Below are 20,417 nucleotides of genomic sequence, written 5' to 3' on the forward strand. Positions count from 1 at the left end.
ATTGTCATTTTTCCAGCAAGAATTTATACTATCGTACAAATATTTAACCTATTATGCCGGCATTATGCTCAATGCTTTTAGGTACCTACTATGCTCAAAATTACGCCAGCATAATCGGCGGGTCCCTATCAAACAGTGATCTTACAGTCTTCTTTGCAACACTAGAAGCACTAGCCACTTGAGGTGTGTCTGACATAAAGATCATTTCTCAATATACCAGCAGTTAACCCAGAATGTTGGAGGTCATGTAATAAAGAGCCATACTGATCTTCCTTCTGCAGCCAATGGATGTTGCTGAGTATAAGTGGGAATTGTTAGTTTAGACAAGTGGATTGAATCATCAGAACTGAAGACCAAATCAGGTCTATTAAGGGTGGTAGAAAGATTAGTAGGGATAGTGCTAGGAGGGCTGACACCATCAAGATAGCTTGGAAACTTAGTGTAAAGTTTAAAAAATTCAGGTAAATGCTGTTGGAGTCCATGAACAAAAACCTACAAGACTGATGAATCATGTCTCCAAATATACCTGCCCTGTAGATCAAGAGTAACAGAAAATCTAGTCAAGATATGGTTTGTTGCCAGAGAGCACATTTAGGGTTAGTGACGATGTCATGTCCCATCTGGCCAGGTTCATAGGAGTTGGTAGAGTGTCAGGGAACAGTGGTTTTTCAGGAAGGCCATACATACATGAATCTCTTCCACAAAATACAAGCTTGCTCCAGGGTGACAATATCTAAAAATTTATTTTAAACAAATAATGGCTCAAAGCTTGATTCCCAACAATTAATGTGAGTAGAATGTATGTGATGACATGCATGGTTCTTAAATGTAGCAGAGTGAATGTTGGCAACTGAAGCCTCAGCAGCAGATAAAGAGTCAAGGACAGTGGGAGAGACATCTGGACTGCTAGAACAGAATGTCATAGCTCTACAATCAGTGGAACAACTGACTGTTTAATAGCCAAAATGTATGACAGCAAGACAGCTTATCTGACTGTTTCAAATGAGGCAAAAAGGGGAAATTCAACACATCCAGGTGTGCAATTTTGGGGGAGGCTCAACCAACTCTTCACAAACTTCAAAACTGATGACTGTGCTGAAGTTATAGATAACACAATCAGCCTCTCAACAGCCAAATGGAAATATAAAACAAAAGTCACAAAGTTTTTCAAAACCCATATCTTATATTCACCTCAAATAGAACACTTACCAATGCATTGTAAAATCTGTTGTTTCATGGTTGGCAGAAGCTGTCTTCCAAGCAACAGTCTGCCCACATTGAAAACACCTGCCCGCATTGAAAACACTGTAGAGTAAACCACAAAGTTAAAAGGAATAGCTACACAATTCTGAGGTTGGAACTCGAAACACATGTCAAGGGGGTGTCACATAGGTACACGCTGTAGGTAGATCTGCGACCATGGTCAAAGTCTTGCCGGACCAGGCGAAATTTTTCCTTGACCTGTGACTAAGAGCCCCCTTTTCAATCTTTGACTAGTGACTTATGTAACAACCATATTTCAGTACTTTTCGATTGTGGGTTGAAAATTTTTACCCTTGACCGTTGACTTGTCATGTATTTGGTGGCCTTGACCTTTGACTTAGACATCTACCTATGGTAAGTGCCTGTGTGTCACCCCCTTGTATGTCTATAGTCTTTAGACGATAAAACCTAGCTGCTGCCAATGAGACTTGACCCATCTTTGGAGATGACAGTCCAGTCATCAGTAAATCCCTTTGCTCTATGCATTGACAAATAGCAAAGGGCAGCAACTGCACTAATAGAGGTTGATGGCTAGGTGGAAAGTTTATTAGGATGGTACACTTTACAATATCTACCTGCATGGCACCATCTGATTCCATAGTATGCAAGCCGATAGTATGAAGATTCACAGACTGTTCACTGTCACCATTATCATAAACGTATAGATCATAGGAGCCATCACAGTGATAAAAATTCACATTTGCGGGGGGGTCAGATCATAGTAGATTGGAATCCTTATCTTGTTTTGGCTTGCTCGTGATAAAACACTGAATTGTCATGTGATGCGGTGGATCGGATGTACTGGCAGGCGTAGTTACAAAAATGCCGAGGGAAAAATGCTAAGTACTTACACTCCTACGCTGCAAAATGGCCTATTCAGAACGCGATCTCGACTTAGAGACGCAACTCCGCAGTTTAGAATTACCTGTAGTGACGAGGACAAATAAGAAAGAGCCGAAAGGAACTGGTTCTTACGCTAACGTTTATGAAGTGATGGTACACGAGACAGTTTGTGCTGCCAAAGCAATACACCCATTATTGATGAGTGAAACAAAGAAGCGCGCCTTCCTTGCCGAGTGTGTCCAGTGTAGCAGGATACTCCACCCCAATGTGGTACAGTTCCTAGGAATACACTACCCTAGTCCTGATGCCCAGTTTCCATGGTTAGTGATGGAGATGATGTATATCAGTCTAACTGGGTTGATTGAGAAATACGAAAAAGAAGATTTTCCATTTCATGTAAAGTTGTCCATTCTTGTGGACACCTGCCAAGGTATCCAGTACCTTCACAGTCGAAACATAATTCATCGGGATCTCTCCTCTAATAATATTTTGCTTACAAAGTACCTTGTAGCAAAAGTAGGTGATTTAGGAGTGGCTAAAGTAGTTTCCCGTGACCTAGATAAACATACACAAGCTCCAGGTACTATAACATTTATGCCTCCAGAGACATTATCTACTAACCCAGTTTACGGTCCATCAATTGATGTGTTCTCTCTGGGGTGTGTATGTGTGCATATGGTGAGTTTGCAGTGGCCAACTCCATCAGACCGAGTCACTGCTGATGATGTTGTCTTGTCGGAGATTCAAAGAAGGGAAGTCTATTTGATTAATTTAACCAAGTTTCCTGTTCTGACACAATTAGTAGAGAAATGCTTGCAGAATAAGTCAGAGAAAAGACCAGCAATTGGAGAAGTGTTAAAGGACTTAAAGAATGTTGAGTATGATCAGCACCCGTGTAAACATGATAGTATCATTGAACTATTCAAGGGTGTTAAAGACTTGGAGAATGTACTAAATCAGAAAGATCAGCAGTTGACGGCTAAAGAGAATCAGTTAGTTGTGAAGGATCAGCAGTTAAGCCAAAAAAATGAACAGCTGTATCAAAAAGATCAACAGTTAAGGCAAAAAGATGAAGAATTGGCTCAGATAGTAAGTCAGAAAGATCAAAAGCTACAACAGAAAAATCAGGAAATTGTTCAAATTGTAAGTGTAAACAACAAGTTGGGCTCTAAAGGGGGTGGGTGGTGGGGGCCAGAAAAGGGCAAGGATTTTTTTTTTTTAATTAAAGAGGAAGGCATAGGGATAATTAGACCAAGTTATGAACCATTTAAGTTTCGAAACTGGCTAAAATGAAAGGAAATTTACAGCATGGGTCTTCATTCAACACCACGGAGCATGTAGCCACATACAACCATCCCCAGGCTGACCAGTGCTCCATTAAGGTCCCCGCCCACATGTACAGATCACCCCTGTACTTGGGAAAGGCAGCCAGCAAAAGCATACCACTCAAATCCAGCTGATTTTGGTGATATAATTTGATAGTTTATTCATGTGGCTTTGTATTATTTATTGGTGAAAATCAAATCTGCTAGCTGTCATATGCGATAAGACTGGTTTTCCCAGATCCAGTCACATATTAGGGATCATGGTGGTTTGGACTTTTTAACCCAACAATATGACCCAAAAACAGCCTCACCTTTCCTTTATAACAGCTTGACAGTATTGGTTAGGTATAGCCAAGCCCATAAATCTTCAGAGTGACCCTATATCCTTGAACAAATTTTAAAATTTTCTATTCAACACTGACTGACTGTCTAACCGATGCCTCCAGCCAAACATAATTCAACAATGGATATAAGGTTACGGGCTTGATTTCTTCACCATTCAACATTGCTTTGTCCAAAGATGTGCCTTTTCGCCAACCGCAGTACATAATGACTCTAATATAGCAAGTAGAAGACTTTTTGAAACTGAAACATAAATGTTCAAATACAGAAACAAACTTGCATTATTGACCCTAGATGATGATGCTATGGCATGGTTTTGGACATTTCTCAAAAGCATATTGTAAAGTATAAAATAAGAGTACATTATGAAGCATGAAATTGACAAGTGCATTATGAAGAAGTTAATTTGCTACAAAAAAGGCATTATAATATGTGCTTAATTACAGAGACAATTTCAGTGTAATTATACTAATGTAGTGAGGTTAATGGGTGTCAAGAGGTCAAAATGCCATTGGAACATTCCCTTCCAAGTATCCGACATTACCCATAGAACAAGCTTAAGAAAGTGATTTTTAACCTCAAAATGACATGCTTAAATTTCCTCTGATTTCCTTCTGTTGTAGCTCATTTGAATTGCCATTTATCTAGTCTGGAACCTGTGGTTAACTATCTCATGTCATGCCATTGATTACATGGCCCCAAGCACCCAATACAAAATGTATGAGGAATTTGCTATACCACAGCATTTTGACGTACTAAAATTTCTGTGAATTGGGCTTCTAGCATCATTGTGCTTGCAGAAAGTTGCTCTACACATATCGCATCTGGAAAGTTGCTAAACAGACACGAAATAGGTAGTACACAATAATTTGCCTGTTCCACCTGGTATTTTTGCCACTGAACAAAGTACAGCAAATGTCCATAAACTTCTTCTTTTTGTGTGTGGATGCGAACAAGGGCCACAGTCTAGTGAACAAGATTAATATGAGACATGCATTACAACGTATTCCACTAGATGAAGCAAGAACTTTAACAGTTTTCATATACCAGAAATCCCTATGGTCAGGCAGTCAGTAAATTGTATACATATTGTAAGCCGTGTTAGGTTCCATAAGTTTATGATTTCTGAGGGTTAGTAATTACATATGATTTCAATTTCTTGTATGCAGTTTCAAGAAGTGGTGGACCGCTTGTTTTGGAATCAACCTTGCATGTATTGAAATGTTTCTTAACAAACTTCATTTCTGAATAAAGAATTTTTATGGGAATTTTTCTAAATACAGTAGGGTTTTGACATGGTGATTTGAGTCCTTGTCTTTGCAAGCTTTTAGATATAGTATTCTCACAGGGAATAGCACATCTATATAAAGCTGAAAATTGTCTGTCTACCCATCTGCATTCTGTCTTCATCAAGTCACTAACTCAGCAGCCAACACATGTATCAACACAGTGCTTCCACAAAGTTAAGCACTCATCATCTGCCTGTAGCAACTCCAAGTTTGTTATTACAAACTACTACATGCTTTTATTTGTCTCTACAGTGTGTTGAAGATAGGAGTGTTGAATCTAAACTTGGTGAAATTCCTTCTATAGACCACACACATGACTGCAAGTAAACACCAGTATTATGCCATTCTTCTTACCCATGGCTTTATAAGCACTATTTTGTTGACAGTATGTTGGTACATATGTGCAGTTTGTGACATCTTACATATGGCCACCCAAAAGTGGGTTCAACCTGGGTTGAGTAACCCACATTCAACCCAGTTTCTGTTCACAAGCAATCATCACATGATGGTATTCATTGAGTGATAATTGTCTTCTATGCATTTTATGTATTCATTAAAAACCACAACTCGCTTTTGAAGCCATAAACTGAGTTAAACCTGAGTTCAACCCTACTCCTTTGTAGGGTTGAACTCCGTTATGACTTCTGGGTTCAACCCGGGTTCAACCTGGTTATAGTGGTCATATGAACACGTTAACCCCGGGTTGAATGTGGTGGTTTAAAGTGACCATATGAAAGGGGTATTAGTAGTAGTAGCAGCAGCAGTTAATTTACTGTTACTAAAATAAGCATCAAGTACAAGTAACTAAAAATAGCTACTGTAATTTTATTCATGAACATTGTAGCATTATTCTACATACTTAGGTTTCAGTATATTCCAACTAACAGAAGTATGAAAAGAAGCCATGTTACCACAAGAATTCCTTTTATTGCATCAATTTATGTAACAACAGTATGGCCACAATGACATGGCTTTGTAGTAAGAAGAAATTCATTATTATTATTTACACTGTAATAGAGTAAGTAGAGGGACAAAGAATGTTTCTTTGAGAGAATTCGCGTTTTTCTCATATGAAATTTTGTCAGCAAGAATGATTTGTGGTTTTAGTATGGTATCCTAATCTGTAAGTACAGCACTTCTCTATCAGATTTGTTTAGTATACTAGTGGGTAGGACCTCTGTATTTGTGCTGGATTGTGTGATATACATACCATAGGCATAGTGACCAATCGTGTAAAGAAATGGCTTCTGTTGCTGTAGTGTATAGTACAGGTGATGTTTCACAACTTTCCGGATGACAAAAAGTGTTAAAAGCTTTGTTGTGTTAATAGCAATCTAGTCTTCTGTGTTACTGGCCACTAACTAGTAGTCTGTACTATAACATGGAATGTTGTGATGGTAACAGGTTCTGTTTATTGCAAGTTGACACCAAATAGTTACTTCAAAGGCGCTGGTAACTCATGCAAGTAAAGAACTTGCCAGTAGAGGATACCTTGCTCTTTTAATTATCAGTGTGTAATTTGCAGGGTTAGTGTGCTAGAACTGTAGTTTGTAGAATGCATTTATCTGGATTTTAAATGACTTCCAGCATTGTACTGTAGCATTAAAGATTATTGCACTGTGTCACTACAATACCACACAGCTGGCTTGGTGGTCAAGTAACACGCTTCATAAACACAATGCCATAGGCTCAAATCTGCATAGGTTAAACTCTTTTTATTTAGTCCTCCTTTTTGTGTACTTTTTCTCCTTCAGAATTTTTAAATATATATTTTGTTATCTTACGGTGAAGTTTTTCATAACACATTTTTCTCTCAGCTGCACCTATACATTTTAGTGTCTTTTTTAAGTTTTACAAAGAGTTAATAATAGCTCTCCTATATTAACTCTTGGTTTCACCATGCAGCATTTACTTTTGAAGATAATAAGTAGGATATAGAGGTACCTAGTAGATTATATTGGCTCACTTGAAACACATGTGATGTAGCAATAATGGGTGCACCCATAGCTAACACCTGCATATACAATAAACATTGTTTCACCTATTAAACACTTCAGTACAATTGAGTACCGAGTTTCTTGCTTAACCTTTTCACTAAAATTGTATGCATACTGGCAGAGTGTACTAGGGCAATAAGTCCTGCATGTGTAGGGAAGGTATGACATCCTTTTCCATTCATGAATAAAAAGTATTGAAACAAGCTGGACCAGATTGGTGCGTAATGTCCAGTTACTGTAAAACAATAAAAATCAAATATCGAATCTTCACAGCACAGTAGGGATATTCAATTCTTATTATTTTACAGTATTTGACATTACACACTACTCCAATCCAGCTTGGGCTACATTGTCCCTACTTTAGTTTAAAATCCTTAATTTTTAATTGTTACATTAGTAGGGACCACAAAGGAGTAGGTGTGGCCCATGTAAAAACATCACTGAAAAGCAGCCTCAACTTTCCCAGATGACAATGAGGCAGTATCGGTAAGGTAAAACTAAACCCAAACAAGCTTTCAGACTGACCCGAAATGCTTTCAACAAGTTGCTATAGAATTTTTTAAATTATTTAATGGAATTTTCTACTGACTGAGTAAGTAACTGATTGACAGTGTTGGGAGTAACACGTTACACATGTAACGTGTTATGTAATATTATTACTTTTGTGGTAACTATAAGTATTATAACAAAATAAGCTATAAAAACGGGTAATATAGCTCAAGTTACTTTACTTACAAATGTAATGCGTTACCTAAGTAATATAGTTACTGTAACGAATTTAATATTACGAACTATTATTACTACAAGTAACGAAGTTACTAATCTCATTAGTAATCCACTGAGTAATGCCTAGCCACAATGAAGTAATAAAGCCTACTGAATGAAGCTTATTCACCAGTTTCTTACTTATAATGAAGATTTGCACATTGTCCAACAACACGATCATGCCACGTGATAAGGTGGTAGTTTCACACGTGACAACTTAAGGCTGTGGACACAAAAATAATATAATATGTAATAATATTATAGTTACTTTATTTTATTGGTAATATGTAACTGTAACTAAATAGTTTAGTTGCAAGTAATATGTAATATGTAACTAGTTACTTTTAAAAAGTAACTTGTCCAACACTGCTGATTGACTGACTGAATGATGCCTTCAGACAAGCATTTTTCACTGTTCAATGTCGCTCTGGCCAGAGAAGTACCTTTTGGCAGACTGCAGTATGTACAATGCATTCTTCATGGACTTACCAGTGTCCTCCTTTGTGTTCTATTCATCATTGCTGACAGCGAAAAGTGTCGATTTGACGGTAGCACGTGATGGCTTCCCTTCTAAACAGAAATCTTCCGTATGTTTCATAGTGCATATCAAAACTACTCTGTACATTTTGTCAAATCACAGCCAAAACCTCAATGGTCAAATTTTTTTTCACAGAATTCTAAATTTTACCCTTAATTCTAAAGGATTAAACCTTAACCTTAAATGCGCATAAGCCTATATATAGGCTTTTACGCATGGTTGTAAACAAAGCGCTATAACTTTTGAAGCATTTACCATATGGTTTTGTAACTTGTGCCATTCTACGCGTGATGTAATAAGCATTAAAATGATACCTAGGAGTTTACCCTACAACCAAAGCATAAGACCAAAAATCGCCGTGAAAATAATTTTCAACAACTAACCACAAAAAATCTATTACATACCTTTAGAAAATGATCCATAACTCCTTGACAGTTGGTCCGATTTGCTTCAAACAAGTACTATTCCAATGGCGAATCAGGCCATATATAACTCACGTGACTAAACCCACAATCGAAACTACGATTGAAGCGAAGAATGTGGCGTTGCGATAAAGCGAGACATCAATCTTCTTCACTTTATAACAAGTAAGCCATTGTTGTTACAGTGGTTATTTAGCCTTCCCCAAGTAGACCAATGAATAAGCTTTCTATAGATATATGGTTTTAGGCTAATAGATTTAGGAAAGGCTGTCTTACCTCACCATATAAGTTTGTTTTGTGTAAACATGCATTCCATAAATGTTCTGTGCGCATTCAGGACTAATTCCTTAAAAGTTTCATGCGCGTTTAAGGGTTAAAAAGATATAATATCTACTTTATAACCCTTTCACTACCTCAGGTTTGTCAAACAAGCTGATTAAAAAAACCTTGTCATTCCTTGTAATTCCCTTGTCCAATACAAAATACATGCGTCTTGTAATATTCAGAAAACACAAAAGTACAGGCATTAGCACCCATAATTTCTATAGCACATTATACAATGAAAGAAAGCCCATGAATTGCCCTATACAATGCTGCCCATATTGGGATTGTAACATTACCACAGTGTCACTTATTCATTGTTGATTACGGCATAATGCGCACTCCATACAAAAGCCTATTGGAGAAATTGATTACTCGGGTGGACAAATCCCAAAAGTACAGGCTGTTATCCTCCACCAAATCCTTAAAACTTGGTATCATTGTATGTGTTGAAGCGTACTGATTAAGAATCCACCCGTACTGAGTGTTTAACTGGTAATTTTACAGAGAAATACTCAAAAAATCTTGTTTTTCCAGCATTTTTTACGTACCTGATGATGCTTAATTCACCAGAACAAGGCTTTCCCGTTCATCTCAGAGCAAAATCTTATATACCACAGGACTCGCCTGACATTAACGAATTCGATAAACCAAACGGTGTTTCCGTAAACTGAAGTATGCGGAAGTTATAGTGGTTTGTTTACGAGGTGGTGTAATTTTTACCGGAAACGGGAAAAACCTTGCGGAATCCGTTAAAATTGACATTAATTTTGATATGGGCTATTTTGATTGCAGAGGTGCTTTTCGAGTAGATCTTGATTTGTACTGCTGTGTAACGGGTTGAACATAGCCGACAACAAAGCGTAATGGATGATTCACTTTTCTGACAATATATGATATAGCTGGGGCACACAGCAACATTTCTTTCAGTATGGGTGGATTGCAGAGGTTCTTTTCGAACAGCTCTTGATTCGTAACACTTGTAAAAGGTTGAATATAGCTGACAACGAAGCGTAAGATACTTCACTTTTCAGACGATAATTGATATAGCTGGGGCACGCCGCACCATTCAGATGCAGTATGAATAATTATTTACAAAAATAGTTAACAAACAGGTACACTAAAATTGGAATTTTCTACTAGAGTAAGGACCATAGTACATTGATAAAAAGTACTGAAACAAACTGGAGTGGTGCACAATATTAAATCACAGTAAAACAATAAGAAGTGTTATATCCCTACTGTGCATTTCCATTATGGTATCTTGAGCACAGTAGGGATATCTTATTGTTTTACTGTGATTTAATATCATGCACTACTCCAGCTTGTTTCAGTGCTTTTTATCGATGTGCTATGGTCCCTACTTTAGCTAGTTGAAAATTCCAATTTTATTTTGTGTACTTGTAGTTACAAAATATGGAGATGTCCTGCATATATGGCAGGTACCAATGCTAGTATTATCATACAGTACAGTAGTACTTTATATGTGATGTAATCTGGGAAAACTGGTATTGTTGTCTATTTAAAAGTATGGAGAAATGCTGTATTTAGTGTGTTGTAGCTTGCCAATGGTTGAAACTATGTGTCACATGTTTTGCACAAATTCTCGATCCTTACCTTCCAGAGAATCCATTGTACAAGTAGCCAACAGGTAAGTTTCTAGCCATTTTAGATAGTTTTTAAGCTTAGGTTGACTCTATCAGGCAAGCTCTAAAAGGGGGGGCAGTGGAGGCCAGATGAGGGCAAGAAGTTGTTTTAAAAATTAAAGAGGAAGGCATAGGGAGAAATTAGGCCAGGTTATAAACCATTCAGGTTTCAAAACTGGCTAAAACAAAAGGAAATTTTCAGCACAGGTCTTTATTCAACACCACGGAGCTGATGCAGCCACATACAACCATCCCCAGGTTGATCAGAGCCCATTAAGGCCCCAGCCAGCCCACATGTGCAGATTGTCACTGTACTTGGGAAAAGCAACCAGCAAAAGCAGACCACTCAAGTCTAGCTGATTTTTGGTGGTATAATTTGATAGTTTATTCATTTGGCTTTCTACTAATTATTGGTGAAAATCAAATCTGCTAGCTGTCATAGGCGATTAGACTGGTTTTCTCAGATCCAGTCATATATTAGGGATCATGGTAATTTGAGTTTTCTTGCCCAACAATGTCACCCAAAAAATAGCCTTACCTTTCTTTCAACAGCTTGGTAACAGCTTGGCAGTATTGGTTAGGAATAGCCAAGCCCATAAATTTTCAGAGTGACTCTAAACCCTTCGAACAAATTTGAAATTTTAAAGTTTTCTATTCAACAGAATTTTATGCTGACTGACTGACTGTCTAACTGATGCCTCCAGCCAAATATAACTTGACAATGGACATAATCTAAGTACAACCCCATTCCAACAAGAAAGCTATTTGATACCCCCCGTTCACCTCAACTGACAATATCTCCCACCCCAGATTGAGAAATTACCGGAAAAGCACAAAAACAAACCAAAATAAAAAATAATAATACTTTTCAATTAAATTTTTGTTCTCGCTCCAAAAATAACATCATAATAACAAAAAAAAAGCAAAACCATAATAGCCCCCAAATAAATAATTAATAACACAAAACAAAAAAGTCCAGGCCCACTCCCAAAAATAATACCCCACTACATAGATAGGCTATATAAGGCTATGGGCTTGATTTATTCACCATTCTATATTACTTTGTCCGAGATGTGCCTTTTTGCCAACCGCAGTATGTATATAGCAAGTAGAAGGCTTTTTGAAACTGAAACATTAATTGTATAAATGTTCAAATACAGCATTAATGGCCATGGATGGTGGTGCTATGGCATAGTTTTTGGAATAATGGACATTTCTCAAAAGCATTATAGAGTATAAGGAAAAATTGGGAATTTTACAAATTCTATTAAGGATCACAAAAAAGTATGTAAATAAGGGAGGTCAGCTACACCTGCAGATATACGTACTAGTGGACATTTAATCCCTACTTCAGTATACCCATGACATGTCTACTATTCAAAGTCCACTGTAGGTGTAAGTGACCTTCCTTGTTTCTCCTACTTCTTTCTATGATCCCTAATCAAGCCTAATTTTTCCTTATACTGTACTTGTTTGTTTACTTTTTTGTAACATTATTATGACTGGTGAATACATGGATGGTACCAGAGTTAAAGGTTTTGTTTGAATTTGTGTCCCAGTTATCAATTACTGAATCAAAAGTGAAGTAGCCATTATGCTTTGCTTTCAACTATTATGCAGCATTGCTAATGAAGAACAGTAGGAGAAGTACCTCTGCAATCAATCCAGTCACCATGGAAATACGGATGATCTCTGCTTACAAACATAGGAAGCCATTGCGCTACCATGAAGGGCTGTCAGCAGAAAGAAGTGCGACACAATGGAAGACAAAAGTAAGTCCATGATGCATGCATTGTAAATATTTCGGTATGCAAAAGACACATCTACTGCCTGCCTGATGCCTTTGGGCAATGGTAACTTGATAATGACTAAGGGTACGGGCTTGATTTTTTCACTGTTCAATGTTGCTTTATCTGAGTAAGTGAGTAGAAAATTCCATTGAATATAATATATATTACATATATTAAATTTTGTAACAATCTATTGGAAACATATAGGATCATACTGAAGGCACTTTTGGGCTTGGTACCAATTATACTGCCAAGGCGTGGGGATGATACTGCAAAGCTGTGATGTTTTTGGCCAGAAAAATCCAGGTCTCCATGATCCCTAATATACAGTACTACCATACTGCATGATAAGAGCACAGCCGAAAAGCATAATACCTGTGCAATTATAGCCTAAAGTGCACATTGATCTACGTACATTGCTTATGCTGTAGTACCATCATTCATCTCTTGTTTTGCTACATTTATTACATAGATCCAAATATTGGTTGGATCCCTACTTCATTTTTAAGTTAATAATTTTTCATATTTTAGTTCAATTAGAGTAATCGCAGAAATTTAGCTACAAAAAATGAAACATATACGTGTTACCATAATAGAACCGGAACCATGTGCACACCTAACTGCTCAGTGGGAAATTCCCTACATTGGCATGTTTTAATAATCATTTTGTTCTGGCCAAAATATTTAGGCTATACGGTAATTAGTCAAGATCGTTAATAGGCATGGTCTTGAAGCTACTGCATGTGAAGTTACAGGTAACTACCAAGCGTAAGCGTAAGTTGGCATCTAAATATGCCACTCACGTAGGCAGGCTGGCAGGTAGGCAGACAAAAATTTGTGTTCAGCGTGATTTTTTTTTAAATATCCAGCCACCTGTACATGTTTTCTTGTTTTAATGCTGTATTTGAATGATGTTAGAATTAAGGTGACTTTTTTCGCGTAAGATGTTTCTAGGGTTATTTTCAAAAGGTGGCATTTTAAGGGGAAGGGGATCCTTACTCAAATAGTACTAGTGTACTGTTTGGTACATATTAAATTTAAGCAATCAAAGATTTGTATCTTTCACACTAATATTATATCCCTCCCTTCTCTTGTTTATTGTGGATTTCACTAAAAATATGGGGAATAATTGAAATGAATTGGGAACCTTGTAGTTGTGGCTACAATTTATTTTTTTATTACAGAATAAGAGTACTCAGATCAGAGTGAAGGATACTCACAAAGGTGAAAAAGCACACAAAAAGGAATTCATCACTAAACACACACCAGTGATATCTAGTGGTGCTGTTGAAAGATCTCAAGAAAAGAAGAGTGAAAGTTTAGAAATCTGCTTTAATTTGTTGTCCATCACAGTAATTGGTATCTTAGTAGCAATCCTCTTTGGCATGTACCTGCAATCAGAAACCAAAAATTCTACCTGTGAACAAATAGCACCAGTGACATTTGAGATGCGCAACTTTACTACAAAAATGAATAATATAACAATGTGGTGGAGTGATCCTTTCTTTGCTTTCTGCAGAGGATATAAGATGTGTCTAATGGTCAATTATGGTTATTATGGTATGTCTGTCTATTTGTACCTCATGAAAGGTCCATATGATGATGAACTAGAACGATCAGGTTACTGGCCAGTAAGAGGAACATTTAAAATAGAAATACTTGACCAAGTCAGTGATGATAATTACATTAAATATATATCATTTGATGGTGTTTCAAGTAACCATACTAACAGAGTAAAGGAGCCAGGTAGGGCTCCTAATGGATATGGAAATTGTTTCATACCTCACAAGACTATCCTTGATAGCAACTACCTCAAACATAACAGCTTCTATTTCATGATCTCCTACCACCCCAACGGTACACTAAAACAAACCGCAAACACTCCTTATGAATATGTAGCACCAGTGACCTTTAAGACGTATGACTTTACCCAGAAGACAAAAAATCAATTTGAATGGAACAGTGGTCTATTCTTTTCATTTTGGAGAGGACACAAGATGTTTCTTACTGTTTATGCTTGGGATTTTTGTGATGATAATCATATTGATGGTGATGATGATGATATTGATGGTGATGATGATGATGATGTGGATAATATAGTTGATGGTGATGATGAAGATGAAGATGGTGTTAATTATGGTGATGATGATGATGATTATGGTGATGAAACTGATGATAGTGATTGTTATGGTCTACATTATGATTTGTACCACATGAAGGGTCCATATGATGATGAACTAAAGCAATCAGGTCACTGGCCATTAATAGGAGCATTTAAAATAGAACTAAAAGACCAACTAAATGGTAACAATCACACTCACTATGTATCATTTGATGGTAAAAAGATAGTAAACAGGAGAAGAAGGAGAAGATATATTCAAAATATAGATTTTGCTATTGTTGCAAAGAGTAGCTGCCAGGTTTTATCACACAAGGGTGGTATTACAAACTATGACAACCTCTACCTTGTTATCTCCTATCAGTCCAACAGTAACATGACTTGCTAAGTTTACGTAACATTCTAGTGGTAGCTTGGCTGTCATGTGTTGATGTTTTAACTTCATTCTTGTGTAGCTATTTTATATAAGTAATTAAAATTTTTGGTAACTTGTATAGACCTATAGGTCAAAATTTACAAACTTTTTAATTTTCATGAGTGAAATACTCCCAACACAACAGTCAAATACCTCAGTAAAACAGTCAGTACAGCCAACTATATAAGACTGCATGTAAATATGTAATAGTCTATGTTGAATCAGTACCTTTGATTTACCCCTGAACAACTGCATTTGTATCTCACAGCTGCAGACAACAGTCTGGTTTCACCTGAGATGATAGCCACGGATGTATGGCTATTTTTAGACTTTTCAAAATGTCACACCCTATTATAATTAATTAGCAGTGTGGTGTATAGCTATATCATTTTTTGCACATGGTCCATGTCATGGATCATAAAACTTAAGTTGAGTGGGCAAATGTAAATGAAAGCTTAGTAATAACTTTTAGAAAGTATAGACTGGTACATTTCGATCTCTATGAGATGACAAAAATTGACTGTCCTGTCCGTCCACTCTCGTGCAGAAACTAATACCTCTGAGAATGAACTGGCCTATAAAATTCTATTGGTACAGTATTTATGTATGTGTGTAATAATATATAATAAAAGCTTAAATTCATTATAACGCAACCCTGTGTGTGTGTGTGTGTCCAGATCTGCAAATAGGGGTCTCATAGCCTTTTCTACCTACACTTGTGAATAAGGTACCAGCTTGAAATTTGGTCACTTTACATCCTTGAATAATATTTTTATAGCACTACTTCTTGGTGTGTTTTTAAAATGGTAGCTAGGTTAACACATGATGAGGAATTATGATTTTTCAGACTCGTAAATTTGAAAAGACTAGCTGTAAGATCCTTTCTACAGATCGTATTCTGCATGGATTGATATTACAGTGGAACCCTAATAGGCTCTAGTCTGGATATCTTAGGACTATGATATGCTTGCATGCTAAAGTTTCATTATTAAGAGCAAAATATATAGGACAATAGGCAGATGTCCTGATCATCAATTGCAAGCAGTATATACAAAAAAATTACACTGGCAATAATCTTTGTACCTAGCAAACATATTCAGTTCTTGCTTTAGCAAGTGATGTAAATTTACACGTCTGTTGCTGGTAAGCTGTTTAATACTAATTGTCGCCATGAAATGTACTGTCCAGGACTCCAGGGAGAGGAGAGACTAGCCATGAGGTGCATGTAGTTCATATTGGTGCTCATTACTATAGTTAACACCAGTTTGGCTGAAGTATCACCATCCCGGCTTTGTTACTCAAACATACAAATGCCCTACAAACTACAAAAGTGAATTTCCTAACCCTGCTAGAAAATTTGCTGACTCTGCTAGCAAATTATCTTAATATGTACTACACATTCCCAATTCATTCATGCAACAGTAAGTAAAATTACTGGAGTCAATACCCACAATCAAATTTCCTTTGCTATGCTACTACTATATGCATGCAGAGTAACTAAGCTATTTGACAATGGACAAATTCCATAATAAGGTTTTATAGCGTATAATAATAGCTGTTGCCCCTAGCACCCTGAATTTCTCATTATTTTTAGGTGATAATGTCTAAAGTAACTTCTCCAAATTTTGAAAGGATAGCATATATATGTCATAAGATATTACATTTTGAAATTTGTGGTTTTCCCATACATATCTATGTGAGAGGGCTACAGTTGCCCCTTCTGGGCAATCACAAAAATCAGGTATTTCAATGTATGCAAAAACCAAAAATTCAAGAGTATGTATATCTCAATTTAACATATTTTGTAGGTGAGAATGTCAACAATAATCTCTCCAAGTTTTAAATGGATAGCGTATATAGGTCATAAGATATGACATTCTTTAAATCCCATGATTTGTGTGATTACCGAGAAGGGGCAACTGTTGCCCCTCTCATAGATAATGTATGGGAAAATTGCAACTTCAAAATGTTATATCTCATGACTTATATATGCTATCCTTTTAAAACTTGGAGAGGTGACTTAAAACATTGACACCTACAAACAATGTAAAATTTAGGTTGCTAGGGGTAACGGTTGATTGTTTCGTTATTATGAAATTTGTCTATTGTGGCAAGACTTGGAGGATGCCACGTTTGTTTTGTAAGTTTCCAAAACTAGCAATTTTTTTCCAAAATTAGCATTCATGTATTTTTCGGCAAAAAAATTCTGAAATTTTGAATTGGATAAATTAATACTTTCCAAAATTGGCAAGACTTAAGCTTGCTAACTAGTTAAAATGTTCCATACTAATAATTGGCAAAATTAATGCTTTCCAAAGTTGGCAAGATTGTTGTTTTCTAAAGTTGGTATCAAATATATAGGTATACTGAAATTTGACAACTCAATATAGCTACCTGCTGGCAAGATGATGACGTTTACACTAAAACATAAATAATTGTTGTAGCTATAGTGACTCAGTAAAGTAATCAAATTAAGCCTACAGATGTGCAATGCATGGCCTACAGTCTCCCATGCTAGCTACTAAGCTGCATCATAGAGTCACTAATATGACTTACTAAGCTACCAATAACTGGTGGTCTAGATTTGCTGTAAAATATGGACTCTGCAACACTGTAAACTACCTATTGCTGTTATCACTTGGCATTAAAATTGATTTGATTATTACTTTACAGTACTGCATACAGGTATATGATAATTACGATCAATGCTATTGGAGTACAGTACTGAAGGTCCGCTAGCAGCTATTATTCAAAGGGGGTCAGGGAATATTGGAGCATCTACAATGGTACATACAAGGGTTGTTGGGTCTAAAGTTAGATAATAATTTTGTTCATAAGATTTGTATCTTCTAGTCTTAATAGATACAATTGAAAGTTACGGAAGAAGAAATGTCTATACTTATCTTACTACTGTTCCGAACATGATTCATTTTACCACTTTTGGAAAATCTAGTAGTTCCATTAGTCAAGGTGTCATGAAGTGAATCAGGTGATCAGAAGCCAGTAAAAAACAACAAAATTAATATTCATCAAATAGGAGGTTACAACTAATACAGTGGTATCAATCTCACAAATACAGTATAGCTAGCTACAAATTTGATCATGATGAAAGGTCTTATGAACAATACTCATAGATGCAGTTGAACCTCAGTTTACGATTGGATGGAGCCAAAAAACATTATGCTGTGCAGTGTTTACTACCCAGCTGCCACTCATTGAGAAGAGTATATTACCCAACTGCCCACACCACAAGATTCATTGAGGTTTTCATTTTACCCACTGCAGTTAAAATTTGACACTTTACCACCCTTTGTAACTAATTCCCCATCACTTGATCACTTTTAGATAGTGTTATAACACATCTGCGCATAAAAATTTGCATTGATTGCTGCACAGTACCCGCGCATGCGCAATATCCCTCCCCTCTTACTTACAGAGGTTTTGAGGTTGCTTGATACTATCATAGATAGTATAATTATTCTATTGGAATGATCGTATTACGCATGTGGGTCATTCCATATCAAATCAACAAGGAATTTAGGGTCACCTATTGAATTTTGACAAAACTTGGTATGTTTGTGGTAACTGTGGGGCTTATCACTCATGCACATTTTTAGCTCCACACATCCCGTAGTTTCTGATTTATGACCACAAATATTTTTGAATATTTCATGAAAATTGGTCCATCTCTAGTTACAAAATTGACTGTAATTTCACACTGTGTAAATATTTTTAAACACTGATTGAAGACTGTTGATCGACCTTTCCATTGATTCCTAAATTATGGGATATCTACTTAATTATGGTTCAAAAATCAGGCCTGTAACCAGGATTTCTGAAAGGGGGGTTCAACTTTGACATAGTAGGCGATGATAGCAGTGGAAGTCTGGGGGCGCATCCCCCAGCCGCTGACAACACCTTAATATTTCACTTCTCCTAACTGGTCTAAAATTGATAGTACACACTAATGACACCAAAGAGCAGTTGTAAGTGTATAATTCTGACTAATCCCTTGAAAGTAGACACATAATTTGCAACTTCAGTATGTGTAGCAACTGCATAGGTTAATTTTAGTAGCTATAGACACATTGAAATACATTGAAATATCAACACAGTTATCCATTTATTTTAAATACTTTGTTGAAAACTTTAATCCTTTATATTTCACAAAGCTGTTTGAAATTCTTCAAATTGTTTTGTAAATAATGATTGGGTCATGGTCTATGTTTGATAATTTTTTTGTGGTGGGACCACAATGGACTCAAGAGATATATTGAACTATGTTGTGGTGTGCAGTGGATTTGTGGTCTATTATTGCTATATGGGGGTGTATACACCTCCAATAACACCTCCAATAACCACTCACAACAAGGCCATGCCAAGTTTGTCTTACAGAGTAAAGGTATCTAGGTACAGTGCAACCTGTATTAGTGACCACCTGTATTGAAAGACCACCCATATCAAGGGCGGATTTAGGGGGGGTGCGTGGGGTGCTGAAGCACCCCCCTCCAAAATTTTACAATGAGCAAGCTAGGAAGTTTCTAGAAGCTGTAGTACAGGTGCAGTTGCATTTTATACACATGTATGGGCAATGAAAAGATGGAAAGAATAGCTAATCTTATCCAAGAATTACTATGAGCGGTTCAAAATTATACTTTTGGAGTAAGTTTTACCTTAGCAGTTGCTAAATCCGAAATGCTCTAATAGAACAGTCAACTACTCTAATAGAACACCCAACATTAAAACTATAATTTTCAAGAAGTTACCAGAGTGTAAGCTGAAATTAAACCTATTCCTCTAGACCTGTGCACTGCTATACCCTCACCATTGTACCAAAAATCCTGCCATATACCAATCACTTCAGGTAAAAGATTTATACCTTTAATGTACTATAAATTGTATAAAACATCATTAATTGTTAATCTATTCTGAAAATAACCTTTTCTGTCAAATAATTTAAGTTTTTTAGGCTCCTCTACAAACTTGATTCTTGGGTTGAAATGCTTCTCTCGCAAGTAAAACAATAGTATTATAATAATAGTGAATTTCTTAGCTTTTAGAAAGTTCACAAGGCTGCAACATTTGAGAACTGTTCATTTTTGTTTCCCTTGCTTGATCAAATCCCATGCTACATTTGCATAAATCTATAGCAGCTTCTGGAGTTTGCACCATCAAATCCCTTGAAGCTCAACTTTAAGCTTAAATGATACTGCAGCATTTATGTTGTCATGATCATTGTGTGCTAAAAAGGGGTTAGTTGTGGCCAAAAACTAGTTGTATTTGTAGACTAGTTGTAAAACAGTTATAATGATGGACATTTTAAAAGTTAGATTGAAATAGCA

At 36.5% G+C, this 20,417-nt stretch overlaps 1 protein-coding gene across 2 annotated transcripts; it reads left to right on the forward strand.

Moving 5' to 3' along the window:
• Positions 1 to 1,993: 1,993 nt before the first annotated feature.
• LOC136263582 (uncharacterized) lies at positions 1,994 to 15,198 on the forward strand. 2 transcript variants are annotated; one of them, XM_066058202.1, is made up of 2 exons: positions 1,994 to 3,249; positions 13,726 to 15,198. In XM_066058202.1, the coding sequence occupies exons 1-2, from the start codon at positions 2,131 to 2,133 to the stop codon at positions 15,046 to 15,048; spliced, it is 2,442 nt and encodes an 813-aa protein (XP_065914274.1). In that variant the 5' UTR covers positions 1,994 to 2,130; the 3' UTR covers positions 15,049 to 15,198. The 2 variants fall into 2 exon arrangements, with proteins under 2 accessions (XP_065914274.1, XP_065914275.1); XM_066058203.1 differs by having other exon boundaries at positions 1,994 to 3,195.
• Positions 15,199 to 20,417: the final 5,219 nt, after the last annotated feature.

The sequence above is a fragment of the Dysidea avara genome, chromosome 8 (genome assembly GCF_963678975.1).
Source record: "Dysidea avara chromosome 8, odDysAvar1.4, whole genome shotgun sequence".
In the NCBI taxonomy this organism is placed as follows: domain Eukaryota; kingdom Metazoa; phylum Porifera; class Demospongiae; order Dictyoceratida; family Dysideidae; genus Dysidea; species Dysidea avara.